Below are 16988 nucleotides of genomic sequence, written 5' to 3' on the forward strand. Positions count from 1 at the left end.
CCAAAGACAGTGTGGTTTAACATGGTCTGTCATGCTTTGCTTCCCTGAGCACTAGGGCAGATCACTAAATATATGAGTTTTGGCATGTGTAGAGTATACAAGAAGTGAAATGGGCAATTGCTGTCATTGTGGCAATGGCCTATTTTGCCAAGTTTAATTTTACATGTGAGAAGGGGTCAGTAGCTAGATTTGCAGACAACCAAAACATGTATTTAACAGTTGGTTTACTTGTAAATGCCAAACCAGAAACAGTTGCGTAAAGTCCCTTTCTAAGTGCTTGTTTTAAGTTTGGTGGGGTTTTCTGGTTTTGGTTTGGGTTTTTTTGTTTTTTTTTTTTTTTTTTTAAGTTAGACTTGTTGGTAAGTAAATTGAACAGACTTTGCCTCAAAGCTTGCATTTTATTGCACAGAACTTTGCAGTGAAGATTTTTAGACCTCTGCACTGAAGTGAATCAATTTATTGAGAAGGGACATGGGGAAGGTATTTGCAAAACTTGAGGAGATCAGAATTTGTGGTGCAAAAAATACTTGTAATATGGGCAAAGGTAGTGCATAAAGCTTCCTTACTCTGTTCTGCCATATGGCTTTAGTTTTGACCTGAAAATTATTCATTTCTTGTTCCCACCTGTGCCAAATAAATTAAAAAACAGGCTACAAACATACATCTTAGAAATGCATCTAAAGGTTTTATTCTACCTGAGGTATAGGGTAGGCTACGTAATAATTCTGAACTAAGTATAAATCCTTTTGGCTGAACTGTTGTCCAAATTGTTGATTAAAATTTTCTTAGGATTGACATGTTTTGGTTGCCCGACTATTCCTTAGTTTACATTTGTTTGACTGACACACAGCTTATAAATTTTTCATTTGTAAATGGCTCTTCAGATTTTTTTTGTGACGTACATTACTAAAGAAATTGTCAACACTTTATAAATAATATTTTTCTTCTATCCTCACTGTTTTATTTTTGGAAACTAGAGTATAACAAAGTTTTAAAAAAAGTAAATATAAAAAGGGAAAATGAGCTGGCAATAAACCAATATTTTAATGTTATAATATTATAAATAGTAAATTGTTTTATGAAATTCCATATTTTCAATAGTTATTGCTGCACAGCAGTGATTTTTTTTCAGTCTCACATGCCCTCATGTCTATAGGTCAAACACAGGGTATGTTTTCTTCAAGGAAGAAGTTACTGATGTTACAGAAGTTACTATTCCTGTCTGTGATGCAATGTTTTAAGTACTTACAGTTGGAGAGAAATTGTTTGAACAGGGCTGAATGTGGGAGCAAGTCAAGACTGGAAAACATAGGTCCTGTGGAGACTGGAAGGGGAGATTTTGTTTTTGTTGGTTCCAGTGAAATCAGTATCTGAATTTATCTGTAAAGTTCCTAGCAGAAATGCTGTTACGGTGTTTCCAGTCCCAGGGCCACATTTTTGAGTTTGGAGATTGGTAGGACTTTTGGAGCAGTAAGCAAGTTCTTTTTGGTTGGATAATCTTCCTAAGACAAGAGGAAAAGTATGTGTTTTAGTTGCTGATTTAACATACCCTGTACATTAGACTTGTTTACAGTTCTGTGCACTGTATGTGTGTATATATATATATAAAATCATTTTCTTTCATCTAGGTTACAGCTTGTTCAGGAGGAAAGTGAATAAAGGAAAGTTTGGCCTTGCATTGCCTTATTTCTTTCCCTGCTCTTAGCTCGTGGTGGGAGAACAGGGTTGGAGGGGCTGAGTGTTGCTTCAGGGGACTGATTTCAAGCTAAGGAGTACCAAACCCACCAGATGGATCACCTGAGCATCTTAAAGGTGGTTCACCTTAAAGGTGTGCTTGAAATCAGGCCTTGCAATGACTTTTCTGTGCATGCCCTGCTGCAAACCTCAGCCTCTTGGGGCATGGATTGTTCTGCCCACCTTTGAGCAGAGGGACTGGAGCAGTTTGCTCACCACTGTGCCAGCAAAACTTCTGCTGAGGAGGATTTTCTTGCCCTGGCTTATAGCCCCATAATGAACACTTCCACTGTCTGGGGAAACTTTCTTGAAATTAGTGATAGGAAACTGTTTCTCAGAGTCTGTCTTTTAATACTCAATTTCTGTTTGTTCAGATTTACCAAGTCTCCAGTGTTACTATTTTCATTGGATGGCTTCAGAGCGGAATATTTGCAGACTTGGGGTGGACTTCTACCTGTTATTAGCAAATTACGTGAGTAGTTTCTTTGTCTAAGAACTATTATGATGTCTTTCCTGAAAAAAAAACCACAAATGCAGCTTTCCTCACTCTTTAAAATCCTCACTCTTCTGCCATTATTATGGAAGTTGTTGCCCTAAAGAACACCCATGCACAAAGAACTTCTAGTGTTGGAGAGTGGAAGGGCAAGAAAGAGAGGGCTTGAGGAAAGGGCCTTTTTGATTTTTAGTGAAATCTTATAAGTTATAGCCCCTTTTATATTTAGGAGATGGGGTTTTTTGTGCTGTGAGGTTATTTATTCAAAATAGAAGTAGTTTCTTTTTACTCTGTAATGCATATCATCTCATATTTAGGTGGAATGGTTTTGGAAAATTAAAAGCATTTGAATATATTTGGAAAAAGAAGACATAGAAGGAATAGACTAAGAGGAGATGATATAGGAGGGCTGGTAAAAATGAAATGAGTCCAAGAAAACCTTAATTTAACGAACATTTCCTGAAGAAATATTCCTCAGCTTTTTTAGTGTCTTGATTTGGTGGTGTCTAAATAATTTTACTTTTCCTGTTTCTGTTTTGGCTGTGGTCTGTAGAGAACTGATGGTATTTCTTGTCTGAAAAATATGCCAATCTTCTTGACATTCAGAAATTACTACCTGGGGTGCCTGGTTTCAGTTTGACTAAAAATAAATCAGTAAAAATACTTGCTTTTTTACACAGTGGTTGGTACAACTTGAAGCATTCCAGAGGATAACAATTCGCAGATGTATCTGAGGTTTTGGGTTCTTTTTAGTTTTGTTCCATGCTAGAATAAAATGAGACATTTGCAAAGTTTTCATTAGCTGCAGTTATAAAAAAATATAAACTGGAGAAAATTTCTGGGACATTTCTAGGAGAGGCTGGCTAGTACAAATTATTCTAGCTCTGCCTGAGATACAAGATAGAAGTGTCACAAAGCATGTGTAGGACTTCCAGTCTGCAGTATCCACTTACACATATAAAGTTTCTTCATTCTTTGGTCTGGATAGATTTCAGTGGGACTTCTCTCATTGACTTCTATAATTAACTTGCTCTCTTTGCACTGAGCCCATGACAAATTCTGACCACTAAGAAATACAAATATATTTGTATTTCATCAAAGTCATTTCACGTCTCCACAGCAACAAGGTTTTTGATGGTCAAACCGTGAATTTTAACAGATTCTTATACCAGAATGCCTAATAATACATGTTTTATATCCAACAAAATACTTGCCCCAGTCTGGGGGCAAGTATTAATTCTGCATTATGCTTACGGTTCTAAAGTGCTCTGGATCATTTTTTGGTAATATGCTAGGAGGGCTTTGCTATACAATGTGCTATGGGATCTTCAGTTTTCTTCTTTTTTCCCTCATAGTAAAAAATTGGTGAAATACTCAGATAAAGCAAATTTTCTTTAGTAAGAGAAAAATATTCTCATCAGTGAAACTTGGTGTCACTGAGGTGTACATCCACTCTGAGGGCCTGTGGCTTCAAATCTCTTATGTGCTCTATGTTCCATGTGTCCAAAAATGGTCATGGCAGTCATATTGTAAAAATAAACTTCTCTATGAGTGAGTAAATACTCCTGTAAGACTTCACTGGTCAGAAAAGGGTAATGAAATCTATTCCTCTGTGTAGGCAGGTAACAATAGTGAATAAATTGCTTGACTATTGCTGAAAAATTGTATTAAATAATTTTGGAGTTCATAGCTGTCCATTTATAGGACTATTAAATTTTCAAAAAGAGTTTAAGAATGACAGCATTTACAAAGCAGTGAACAGCTACTCACATTCACTACTCACATTCATGGGACTGCCTGATTCTGTGTTAAATTAGGACCATGCTAAATGCCTGGATTTTCCTCTTTAAAGCATTTGATGATAAGTGCAGAATTCCAGTAGATAAAAATATTGCCATTATTTGGTCCTGTTAATTCAGCCATGCTTACAGCGATATTCTGGTGTCTCCTTGGAGAAATCTGTCAGAGTAGATGCCTGTAAGACTATCATAATTTCACTTCTATCATGTTTTGTTATATGTTTGCTCTCCCTGCTATTTGAAAGATGAACAATTCAGCATGGAACTGAGGGATTTTAGTGAAGCAAGGCATAGTCTTGCTGTGAGCATGTGGTGTTCAGAGAAGACATTTTCATATACAATTATGCAGTGATATTTTAACTTTTAGATAAATGATTCTTTTGTCTTAAAACATCTTTAACAAAGCCAACGAGCCAAAAAGAATAATGATATCTCTGATGGAAAGTCCTAGCAAAAACTCCCTTGGATTTTTGGCAAAACTTTTTAAGAGTGTTTCTCTATTACTTTAAAAAGCAAGGGAAAACAAAACAAAAGAAAAGAAAACAACCTCCCCAGACAGCCACATCAAAAAACTAAGATTTTGGGAAACAGTCTCAACAACAGATTTGGAAGTAGTTGAAATGTGCTAGGTGTTTTCCAGTAATAAAAGAAGATGCAAGTGATTATTAGTTACTTACAGAACACAAGTGTGGGAGGTGGTGCCTGTATGACTTGAAAGGATATATTTTTCTGGCCTGGCTTCTTTTATCCTGATTAGCTGAAATATACTATTTCAACTGAAATCTAATTGAAGCCCCAATCCAATGAGTTCAAAGTGCCTTGATGCAACACTTCCTATGTTATGAAGCCTTTAATTTCTATTCTATTTATATTATATATAATTACCCAGAGTCAGTAAAGATGATGCAGTGATGTTCTTCTTATAGGGTCATTAGTTTTGGTTCTTTAGCATCTGTTGAAACAGTTTTGCTATTTTTTAAGTTGTCATGAAAGCATTTTTTTTCTTTCTGAAAATTGGGGCCCACACATTTGCTGATGAAAATTTAGACCCCTTAAATAAGGCTTGCCCAGTTGCTTTGGCCTTGCTAATGCCTCTTCATACTAGCAAATACTGTATACTAATCTCCCTAAAGCCATATGATTTGTATATTGAGATAAAGAAAACTTTGACATTAATCCTAGAATAAGAGCTTATTTTTTATATTTTAAAAGCCCCACAAACAAGAAAGGAAGACTGCAAAACAAGCAATCATTTGACAGATGGCATAGAGAGCCAGGCACCACTGTGTCAGTGGCCGCTTCACCTCTCCTCTGGGAGCACCCAGGGTTAAGTGTCTGGTTGGTCTCAAGCTGCAGACTGCATTTACTGCATACCAGGGCAACTTTGGAGAGTGTGATTTCTTTCATTTTTGATTCTTATCTGTACATGCTTTTCACAAAGGCTGTAGGTTTTGCTCATGTGACCATTGCAGTCAGACATTAGACATAGATAAAATTTGTGTTAATAGGCTTTTAGTCAGGTTGCAAATTAATATGGGAAGAAAACTTAAGTATCAAGTCCACAATTTTGAAGAGTGAAAACTTTCTGGAAATATATTATGGTTTTGGGTTTTTTTTTAATAGCTATACATTGAGAGAAACTTGCAAGCTATTTTTTTCAGTAATTTTGCTGAACTTTCTTTGTTACTTCCTCTAGAGAAATGTGGAACATACACTTCCAGTCTGAGACCAGTGTATCCTTCAAAAACCTTTCCCAACCATTACTCCATTGTCACAGTAAGAATTCTTGTATAATATGTTTCCACTACTGTTCATTATCAAGTTTTCTCCAAGGGAATAGTACATTTTGATGTGTTATTAAAATAATTTGCTTTCCCTTCAGAATAGGAAAAATGATGTATTATATTTATGTAACTTAGGTTAACAGCTATTATATAACACTGCAACTAAGTGGCCAGATCTAATGTTAGTAAATCCAGTCCTTCCAAGAGTAGCTGTGAAAAATCCCATATAGCCAAAACTTCACATCACTTTACAACTCCTCATTTGTGTAAATATTTGCACTAAATTGTGGTTTCCACTCTTGGAGTGGGAGCAGCCTAACTGCTTTAAGTTGCCAACCTTATTCCACTTCATTAAGGTATCCTGGCATGATGAAAAGAAGGGTATGAAATGAGAGGAAAGATTTGAGCATCATGCTGATATTGGCTCTGTGTGATGGACTGTACCTAAGCCTGCATAGAAATGTCACAAAGCTGATCTTGTAAATTTGACACCTCTTGCATGTAGAAGGAAAAAGAAAAATTGAGGTTTTCAACACAAATGCAGGGTTGGAATCCAGGACATCCTTTTTAGTTTCATCGTGCCACAACTAAAATTCTATCAAATACTAGGATCTGCACTTTCTTATCTTCCCAGTTTGTCAAGACCTTTGGTAGGAGCACAAGGTCAGGAATGAAGTGCTTAATTGTGTAATCCTCACAAATGTCCATGACTGAATATGCAGCTAACAGTCGTTGACCATGCCCAGCAGCCATGTGAGGTGTACAGTGCAGAGGTTTATCTCCACTCCTCATTCTTGTGAAAAGTAGCAAGGTCCTAATGGTGGTGGTGTTTTATCCCTTATAAATGTAAAAAGGAGCTTGCCTGATTAAAGACAGAGCACAAAGTCTGCTAAAACTACCCAAGACCTGGTGCCTGCACTTCTTGGACTGCTCATGTAATGATTTTCTAGAACTAGAGCTTTTGCTCATGTGATTGAGGTTTAGCGTAGGTAATTGCTTTATCTTTGGTACTAGAGATACAACAAATGTGTGAATTCAAGCAGTGTCTTTCAGTTTGATCCCAAAGGACAGTGCCCAATATTTTTTAAATCTCACTGAGAAGCAAATAAGGATTGGAAGGGAGGGCTTGGACGCAATGAGAGATGATGCTGCTAAATTTGGGTCCTGAGCTACTGGTGGAGTAGAAGTCACCAGCAGAGTGACTATTCAATGGATATATTTGTCTAAAGGATATGTCTGAGTAGCTGGAAGGTTCTTTTCCTTTAGAGCATTGCAACAAGGCATACTCTCAATTACAGGGGCTGTATCCTGAATCTCATGGTATAATTGATAACAAGATGTATGACCCCAAAAGAAACGCATCCTTCACCCTTAAAAGTGAGGAGAAGTTTAACCCACAGTGGTACCAAGGCCAGCCTGTAAGTATTAACACCCTTCTGAGAATGTACATCATCCTGTTATGTTACTTAATATGGCTTGGATGCATAGTGATGTTGAAAGAGGACAGGGGGTAATTCTAAGTCAGCCAAGAAGCGTTACTCAGCACCACTAGGAATTGCCGTACTAGAGCCAAAAAATAACAAATGAAACAAAATGTAACAGCTTTTGTTGAATTTAACGGAATTTTCCCTAAGGAGAATTCTGACTTAAAATAGCTAATATAGCTACCAGATTTTCATCTGTTTTTATGAGTGGGCTTGCAGTTAAACTTCTGTGAGGAAATCAACAGACTGATAAGATTGAGTAATAAGAAGCACTAGTAAAGGTTTATGGTCTGCTTAAATTTCTTCTAAGTCCGAAGATGTGGTTTTAAAAGAAATCGTCTCAGCTCAATCATACAACTATGGCAAAACTGATGACATCACCATGAAAATGAAGTGGCATGGAAAAATTTTAGTGAGCACTACCTAAAGAATAGCAAGGGACGAGATGTAAATATTTAGTGTGTGGGGAAGACTGGGTTTTCTTGTTGTTGTTTGGTTTATTGTTGTTGCTTGTTTTGTTTGTTTGGTTTCATTTGGTTGTTCTTTTTTTCCTTGAGGAGAGAACACACAGGTGTAGAACTTGCAGTCCACTGAGAATAGAGTGATGCATGAGTTAGGCAGGAAAGATGCAGAAGGCATAAATCTGTAAACCATGAGAGCAGCAGTAAAATCAAAAGAACTGACCAAAATGCTGTTTCTGTATGTCAAGAGTATGTGGGTAGTATGTCCTTGGAATATTCCCACCCCTTCTTTTGTCACTGTTTTCTGAGACATTTCCCCTTCCTGGTGTTCAGCCATGGTTCCATCATTGCATTTCTGCTAATGGTTCCTACCTCTGTCCTGGCTCTCCGTGGCATTGCAGCACCGGGGATGTGAGTGTTTGCCACAAGGAATCAGCCCACAAGGTGTAGATGGGCTGGAGATAGTGATGACAGGCAGGATGGACTGGAGTGCTCAGTGGAATGATTGGGTTCTGATCTCACTGAAGGGTGTGGAGTTGGTGAGGGGCCGTGGGCCTGGCAGGCTCTCAGCTGGTTCAGTGATGGGTGCTAACCATGGTGAATGTTCTCCGGCAGATTTGGCTCACAGCCATGTACCAAGGGCTGAAAGCAGGGACCTTCTTCTGGCCTGGGTCTGATGTAGCAGTGAATGGAACCTTTCCAAACCTGTATGAAATATACAATAGGTATGTAAACACCTTTCTCTTGGAGGAATATTTGACTTTAACGATTGCAGTGGGACAGATGCCAGAGAAAACATACTTTTTTCCCCTACTTTTCTAAATAATTTTGTACAATGGGGAAAAAAGGCTAGGATCCAATTAACTTTGTTTCAGTATAATGTAGAACCTTTGTTTAATTATCTTTTCATTCCTCAAGAAATGTTTTAATGGTAAGATGTGTAAAAATCAACTTTAAGCATAACCAGCTTTGAAGCTCTAGTGCTTTACTCTTTCTATTTATACAAACCTTTTGTGGCTGGTGTAGAATATTTCAATCCAAACTTCTCATGAGTGAATGGATCAGGCTTTGATGTGATATTGTCAATGGAAACTAAAGTTTTACTGTTGACTGTGGTAAGCTGTTCCAATTAAAAATTATTTTCGTTGCAGATTTGAAAATATTAAGGCACTCATATTTTTGTCAGTGATTGCTCTTCACTGCAATTAAACATTTTCTGCTTAATGAAAATGTTTATCACCATTTATTTAATAATCTCAAATCTTGCCCAAGAAATCAGGCTTTTCATTTCTATCTTAAGATCATTTTCTCTTCTTACACCCTTCCAACAGGATGGAATTTTTGAATCTTGATTTTCTGCCTATGTTTTCTTCCCTAGGAACTGATGATGCACTGTTACTTGAACTTGTGTTAAACACCGAATACTTACTTTGTGGTTGCCTCATGTTGTTAAAAGTCAACATGCTTATTGTTGGTTTACTTCAGTAATTGATGCAGAGATCTACTTTGTAACATAGTATGAAAAACTTTTATTCAACCCAACCCTACTCCTAAACTAGCAATTTTTCAAAACATAATATAGAAATAAAAGCCTGTATGTGACTTTGCACCTTGAAGCCAATTATTTGCTTTGTATAATAAGGATAAGCACTACTAGAATAAGCATTATTCCAATCAGTATTTAAGGGAGATTCAGATCAGGCCATAAACTCCTGTAGAGTCAGGCAATTAAGATAGATAAATTTGTATCCTACTAAAAAGTCTGTAATGATTTTTTTTTTCTGCTAAAGTACAGTGATTTTTTGGTAATGTATGGCTAAAAGATTTAGCTCTTGGAAACACATGGTTAGTTGATATTGCATTATTTTGATGCAGCTCAATCCCCTTTGAAGAAAGAGTGGTGACTGTCCTTCGCTGGCTGCAGCTACCTGAAGATGAAAGGTAGGTATACATTTGTGAGTGTGAATTCCTGTTTGAGTGGTACTGCAAGGAGTTACTTTGTAAACACAATTTCTGTTTTAAATAATATCTTTTGCTTTATTTTAAAAATGTTAAAATATTATTTTGGGCAAACTTGTTTCTATGACTGAAGACTTTTTAAGTTAAGTTGCATCTTTCAGTTTAATGTATTTTTCCTCTGAATGGCAGCATTGTTTCCAATATGTGATCTCCATTGTTGAAATATAATCTCTTCAAACTGTCTCAACATGTATGTAAAATATTACATTTTTGGTACCGTTTGATATAGACCACACTTTTACACTCTGTATTTAGAAGAACCAGATTCCTCGGGCCATAAGTTTGGACCAGTAAGCAGTGGAGTAAGTAGTTTTGTAGTTTCTTATTTTTTTTTTTTTTTTAAAGCTTGACACTTTGCTCTGACTCTATAAGTTCCATAATTCATGTTAGGTTACCTGAGATCATGTGAAGTATGCTTTTTAGGAAAAAAAATTGCAAATAGACAGTCCATCCATGATTAACATTGACATAAAGCATATAATAGCCTATTTAGTATGCCTCATTTTTATTTTCTTTATTTCACTAACTTTTAAATTACCAATGTATGTTTGGGTATGTCTTGTATGTTCTTTTATCTGCTCCTACTTACTAATGGTTCATGTTGATTTTTGGCAGGGGAGGGGAATGGGAACAGAATATTTGTATAATTTCAATTTAGCAAGAACAGAGGTTTGCATAACAATGTCCAAGTTGTGGTGGTGACGTATTTGTGTACAATTGTCATTAATTTTCCCCCAGTCTCTAAACTAAGGTTAGGTGGATTTTGGCTTTATCTCCCTGCAGTTATAATTTATGCCTTCTCAGACAGAGACAGGTAAAAGGAACACTGGCCTCATCACTGTCTGTGATTTATTATATAAGTAAGAAGTCTTTGGGACTGCTACTGTCTTAAAAAGTACTAAATAACTTTACATTTTAAAATATGAAAGTGAAAAATTGAAAGGAAAAAGTTCTTGGAAATTCAGGACCTTTGTAAATTTATCCCATCTTGAACAGTCAGGGAGTTTAGGCATCATAAGTAAGTATTTAGCCTCATTGGTGGCAAGAGTAAAAAAGCTCTTGCCAATTCCTCTTGAGCTGTGGGTAGTTGCTATTGGTGTAAGGAAGTAGCAGACATAATTAGAACTGCAGTATGGGAACATGATTAAATTGGTTACCTTTTTCTTTGCTTAATGAGTGGATCTAAAGTTCTGTATGTCAGGAATGCTCTGGAGAGGAGAAGCCTGAGGATTTGCATATAGTCCCTGCAGAAGCATCTCTTCTTCTATGATACAAAGCAAGACAGCTTGTACTAGTAGTTTAGAGAGGTGACAGAATCACTTCATTGGAAAACACTTTTTTTTTAACCTCGCAAGTATTCAAAAGTAGCTCCAATGCTGTATCTCTGTAAGTGAGCTAGGGCCCCAGACCCCTGATCACAAGCAGTGCTAGACTGTGTAGACAGTGTAGACTGTGTATACTGCTAGACTGTGTAGACTGTGTACACTGCTAGACAGTGTAGTTCATTGTTTAGCTTTTTCAGTTTCTTTAAAGTTGTTTGACTGGATATTATTCTCAGAGCACAACTTCAAGGATAGTTTGCTCCAATTCTCAACAGGCATTTTGAGGAAGGGTATTGCAGGCTTGGCTTCCTCTATTCTATCCGGTACAACAGTATCTGCATTCTTTGTCATTCCCTGCTGTCCTGCATCCTCAATTTCATACTTTAAAACCACCCTCACTGGTTATAATCTGTGAGGTGTTTTTTGTTTGATGCTTTTGTTTGGGTTTTTTTTCCTTTCTTTTTTAAAGCATCTGCAACTGAAATAGCACAAAGAAATGTGTAGCTGTGTCATGGTGCAGTATGCAGAAAAAAAATTTGGCTAAGTGCTGTATAGTGTAGATATAGCCAATCTTCTGTAGGCAGAGGTAACTCTGAACAGTGCAGGTGATGTGCAGTCTGCAGGCTCTCTTTTTTGTTTAGATATATTTAACAGTAATTTTAACACTTACTTTACATTCCTATTTTTGTCCTGCAGGTCATTATGGCATTACAGAGAGTGGACAAAATAGTAGGGATGCTGATGGATGGTCTAAAGCAAATGAACTTGCATAAATGCCTGAACATTATTTTTATATCAGATCATGGTAAATTTGACTTTATAAAATATATCAGAACTTTGAAGAACTGTCTTTATAAAGTAATATTCTGAATTTATACTTATATGTTTCTGGCAAGGTTAACAAAGCAAGTAATACCTATAAAATATGTTTTATATTATCAAGATGATATGACAGATAATCAGTGTGCGAGAGAGTCAGACTATTTTATGAAGGGGTAAAGAAGTGGAGCACATAGGAAGGAATTAAGTAATTTTCATATTTTATTTCTAATTCCTTTTGTGACTATTACCAGATGATAAAAGAAATAGAATAAAAAATGTGAACTGTAAAAAAATGGATTTAATTTTCTTCTGTCTTTTAACTACACTGCACAGCAACAGTTTACAAATTACTGAGGAACTGAAAAGACAACCTGTATCTTCCTTTTTATTATCAGTTCCTTTATACGTTATTAGAAGACTGTGAATATGAAACTCTGATTTATTTGTCTAGCTTTTCTGTATATCTGGAATTATTTCTATTAAGTTACATATTTAAGCATTTTTTTCTACTTCTTTTCTTGACAAATGAAATATAACCACTCTTTCATGCAGCACAAAATTGACTTGCAAAGCTCTTTGCCACAGGGAATGATGCAAGGCAAATATCTGTACAGGCTTATAAAAATTATGACATTAATCGAGCGTAAACCTGCCAGGAATTATTTAAAGTAGGAGTTTAAATGCAATAAACAACTTGAAGCCTCTTTCTGAAAATTGATAAAGAGCACAGGGAGAAAGACCAGTCAATAATTCTGTGCCTATTGGTTATTTCTTTAGATATGTACTGAACATTATTAGGTAGGATACTGGGCTGAATTATTTGGTCTGACCATTACTCCTGTTCTTAGGCTCATAAGAGTTTTTTTCCCTTTAGAGAAGAAAGTTTGTCTATTTATTAAATTGGAGAGTCTTTCTCAGCTGAGGAATTGGCTCATAGTGTTTATCTGTGCTTGGTTTTTTATCTTCTATGCATGACTATTATGGTCTTCTTGGGTCAGATGCTTTGGGATTGCTGATAAAAACACCAGAGAAATTACATTTCTGACTTCTACAACTAAAGTTACATGTCTCCTTAGCAAGGTGACTCTACACTGATATTCCCATTTTCAAAGAAAATGTATTTCCTTTACAGGGATGGAAGTAGGGAGCTGCAGAAAAACAGCATATCTGAACAGCTATCTCGACGATGTCCAAGATTTCATAGTTGTACCCGGTCCTGCAGCTCGCCTAAGACCTAATAATGTTCCAGATGAGTATTTCTCTTGTATGTAGTTGCTAAACTAACTTTTGTTATTGGGTTACATGTTTTTGTACTTTTCAAATACAAGCATAGGATCCGCATATTCCATTAGTAAACCTGAGTGCACGCCACTTAGCTACAGTCTGGACAATGATGAAGAGGAAATACTGAGTAGCGTGTGCACTTGTGTTTTTCAAGACCATTTGACTTTCCAAGTCTGAAAGTATATTTGAATTCCACATTCAAATACATGAAAACATTTTATGGGCTGCCTCAGAGTTACCAACTGAAAATCCCTCCTGCCTTGTGAATGGCATTCCTTCGAATAAGATCACCCGTGCACAAGACAGCCCAAAAATCCTTCCTGCATGTCTCACCTCATTTCCTAATTTATTAAGTTTTGCATAAATGTGCAAAATTTCTGTCTTAGAGAAATGTTAAATTGTTACTATCATTTATATATTATTTTGAGTATTATGTTTCCTAGTTATAAAAAATTGGCCTAATGGCCTGACTCAGTAATTGGGTAAACTGCAAGTAAACATAAATAATAAAATGGAGTAAAAAAATCAATGAATACTTACAGATTTTAAACTCTGATTTGTTAAGCAGTCTTATTTTAGGCAAACATTTAATCCCTACAATTTTTAGTACTTTTTAATGTTGAGTGCAGGAGCTTTCTTCATGTTTCATAGCATTTTTTTGAGGGGAGGTTGGGTTTTTTCTGTTGAGATTATTGTTCTCTGTGCCCTTTAAGACTTGTAGACCTCAACCCCAGTGACTTTGTCCTATTTACTTCGCTGCTTGATGCTGTTCTAAACTGTTTTAAATGTTTACTTGGAGAACATGGGAGTTAAATGCAGTGTCAGGTTCTCCCTGGAGAAGTTCAGGAAGAAGAGAAGTGGCGCATCTCCTCCTTTGGACATGTGCTCTGTTACAATGAAGGAGCATAGCTGTCTTTGTAGCACGGCGTGTATCTGTGCAGGAATTATGAATGGTTCTACTGCCAGGGTAATCCTTTAGGTACTTGAGTCAAGTGTTGTAGATCAGAGTCAGGACAGAGTAACTGTGAAATGTAGTTGGTCCTGTGTTACACAAAATGCCAAGCTACATGATGTAATGGTCCCTTTTGGCTTGAGCCTAAGCATCTGAAACTTAGCCAGCTGGTGCTTGGCTTTCTTTCTAAGGATAGCTGCTAAACAAAACCGCTGTCCTGGTAGTTGCATTTGTGTCTTTTCGTTTAAAGGCTTATTAGCAAAGAAAAATTCACCTTGATTAACACAGCCTTTAGTTGCTTTTTTTCTGAAAACTTACTTCTTGGTTTATTTTTCTAACTGCGGCTAATATAGTTTAAATGCAAGTATACTTAACTTTTAACTCATAAATTTAACTAAAGTTTAACTAATATAGTTTCAACTTAAAGCTGTAAATAAGTAATCAAAGGGAAGAGAGGGTGAACTGAAATTTTATAAAAGCAATAGCTTGACAGTTTAGGAATTATCTTTCTCTATATGGTTTTCACTCTGAAAAAATAATTTCTTACGCCCAGAAATTTATTGAAACTTATAATTTGTATTACATGATGGGAATGTTTTCATTTTACATCTGATCTTTTTAAACTTAGGTGACTAATACTTACATATGATTCTTCCAGTTAATTATGAAGGCATTGTCAGAAACCTCACGGTAAGTGTTATTTTATTTGTTGCTCTAGCTTAATTTCTGTTGACATTTACAAGTATTTTATAGCATTAGCTGTTTGCTGGGCAAGTTACATACTATATGTACTTTGATTCAGTGACAGGATGAGGGGACATAATCTCATACTGCACCAGGGAGGTTTAGGTTGGACATCTGGAAGAATTTTTTCTAGTCGACAGGGTGATGTTTAGTCATAGTTGTACTTGATGATCTCAGAGGTCTTTCCCAACCTAACTGATTTTGTGTGTGACCTTTGGTAAACAGCAACAATAACAAAAGTAGTTCCACACAGGGGAAGGTGAAATTTGAATAAGGTGACATGCAGCTATTGGGTTGTGCATTAACTAAAGCTCTGTGTTCATTTCCCCGTATTGTATTATGTGTATTGTGTTTTTCTTCCAACTGGAGAACTTGTGTATCTGGACCATACTAGCTGAGGGCCACGTCAGTGTAAAGCTCAGCTCTATTGCCAGGATACACGCAGGATTTTCTTGCTCACACCTTTTTGATAAACAGCTTTGAGAGAGGATATTGAATTTTATTTTTCTGGGGGGGGATGTCAGTTGCAGTGTAATGAATTTGCTTTTTTGCTCTGTCCCTGGCTTCTGTTCTCATCCCTGCACTGTAATCTGTTTGCCTCTCATTTGTGCAAACACTGCTGTTGGTGAGAGCAATGCTGTTTGTATAGATGACTTCATTGAAAATTTCCAATGTTATGGTAGAGATTTTGTTTTTTTTTCCTTTTTAAAATCATTAATGGATCTTGGTTCATAAAAAAGGTTATTTGTCCCTGTGTGATCAGCCTAAAAATCCTAAATATCTGTTACCTTCTCTATTACAGAGCTGTAGACTTTTTGCACTGGACAATCTCTTATAACTTGTGAAAGTATCATGATGTTCATGTCTTAGTGTAATTCATTATTAATTCTATGCAGTACAGTTTGGTTCTATACAACTGTAGGCTGTAAGAAAAAAAAAGCAAGTTTTGTCCATAATGCAATATTAAATATCTTTTAATAGCTATTGAATCCAAATCCAGTCAGTATTTGTGATTTAAGTATTCATTCATATGTCTCAGATCTTATGACTCCAAACCTGGTGGAGTTACATTGTTCTTAGTGGAAGTTATTGCAGATCATTTTCAATTGATGTGCTTTTTAAGAACTGTGCATGACATAAAATACGCATTTCACCAAAATTTCCTTATGTTTTAATTTAAACATTGCAGTGCATAAAACCAAACCAGCCTTTCAAAGCTTATATGAAGCAGCTGCTGCCCAAGCGTTTCCATTATTCCTATAATGACCGGATTGAACCGCTGCACTTTTATTTAGACTCCCAGTGGCAGCTTGCTCGGTAAGTTTCAGTTCTCAGTACCCAAGCGAACAACAAATAATTTATTGTTTTCTCTTCCAAGTGCTTAGAGTTCAGTGATAGCTGTTAGAGTGTGATATTCTTATTTGTTGTAGCAAAAGGACATTGCAAAGGAACAATGCATGCTTTTTTCTGCAGGTTTTGCTGGCCTGGAGAGGCTAAATTCTAAACCGGCAGCTATTCATATTCTGCCTGCTGGGTATGGAGGTAGTGGCAGGTTAGAAACTAAAGTCCTCACTCTCAGATGCTTGAGCACTTCTTGCCATGCTGTTGGAATTTCCAAAGTGAGTTCATGAAAGCTGAGCATGTAAATAATTTCTAGGTTAAATCAGTCTTGTAAGTCATTGAACTTACTGAGTCCATGGTAGTCCATTACTTTATGTGTTTCGATTAAAGAATTTACAAGTCCCAGAACAGTGGTATCTGTTGTAATGGTATTAATTTTGAGCACCACAGTTATACTTCAGGGCTTTCATCATGGAAGAATTTTTCAGTGCACCTCTTCAATAAATCTTTTTGTGTAACACTATAGATATGTGCAAGTTGTGCAAATCAGGTTTGGGTTGATAGAACTGTGTGTTTACATAGTGTGTACGGACCTAGAACAGGTTGGATGTTTGTTTTTATTAGACTGTAAGATTCTCATCTGAATGGTCTAAATTAGATTACTGTTTTTATTATAAAAATATTGAGAATATACTTAAAGTACTGTAAAGTTGTTACTCAAGTGACAGTGAAATGAAAATCTGTTAGCC

At 36.3% G+C, this 16988-nt stretch overlaps 1 protein-coding gene across 2 annotated transcripts in view; it reads left to right on the plus strand.

Annotated features, from left to right (window-relative positions):
- Positions 1 to 16988, plus strand: part of ENPP1 (ectonucleotide pyrophosphatase/phosphodiesterase 1) — a 53205-nt gene that overhangs the window by 23571 nt on the left and 12646 nt on the right. For both annotated transcript variants that reach the window (XM_077175336.1, XM_077175337.1), the window contains exons 6-15: positions 2109 to 2206; positions 5723 to 5802; positions 7109 to 7228; positions 8371 to 8480; positions 9631 to 9696; positions 10004 to 10076; positions 11793 to 11901; positions 13051 to 13182; positions 14813 to 14844; positions 16088 to 16215. In XM_077175336.1, coding sequence (XP_077031451.1) covers positions 2109 to 2206; positions 5723 to 5802; positions 7109 to 7228; positions 8371 to 8480; positions 9631 to 9696; positions 10004 to 10076; positions 11793 to 11901; positions 13051 to 13182; positions 14813 to 14844; positions 16088 to 16215 — 948 coding nt within the window. The remainder of the gene's footprint in view (positions 1 to 2108; positions 2207 to 5722; positions 5803 to 7108; positions 7229 to 8370; positions 8481 to 9630; positions 9697 to 10003; positions 10077 to 11792; positions 11902 to 13050; positions 13183 to 14812; positions 14845 to 16087; positions 16216 to 16988) is intronic.

Source organism: Agelaius phoeniceus, chromosome 3 (genome assembly GCF_051311805.1).
Source record: "Agelaius phoeniceus isolate bAgePho1 chromosome 3, bAgePho1.hap1, whole genome shotgun sequence".
Classification (NCBI taxonomy): domain Eukaryota; kingdom Metazoa; phylum Chordata; class Aves; order Passeriformes; family Icteridae; genus Agelaius; species Agelaius phoeniceus.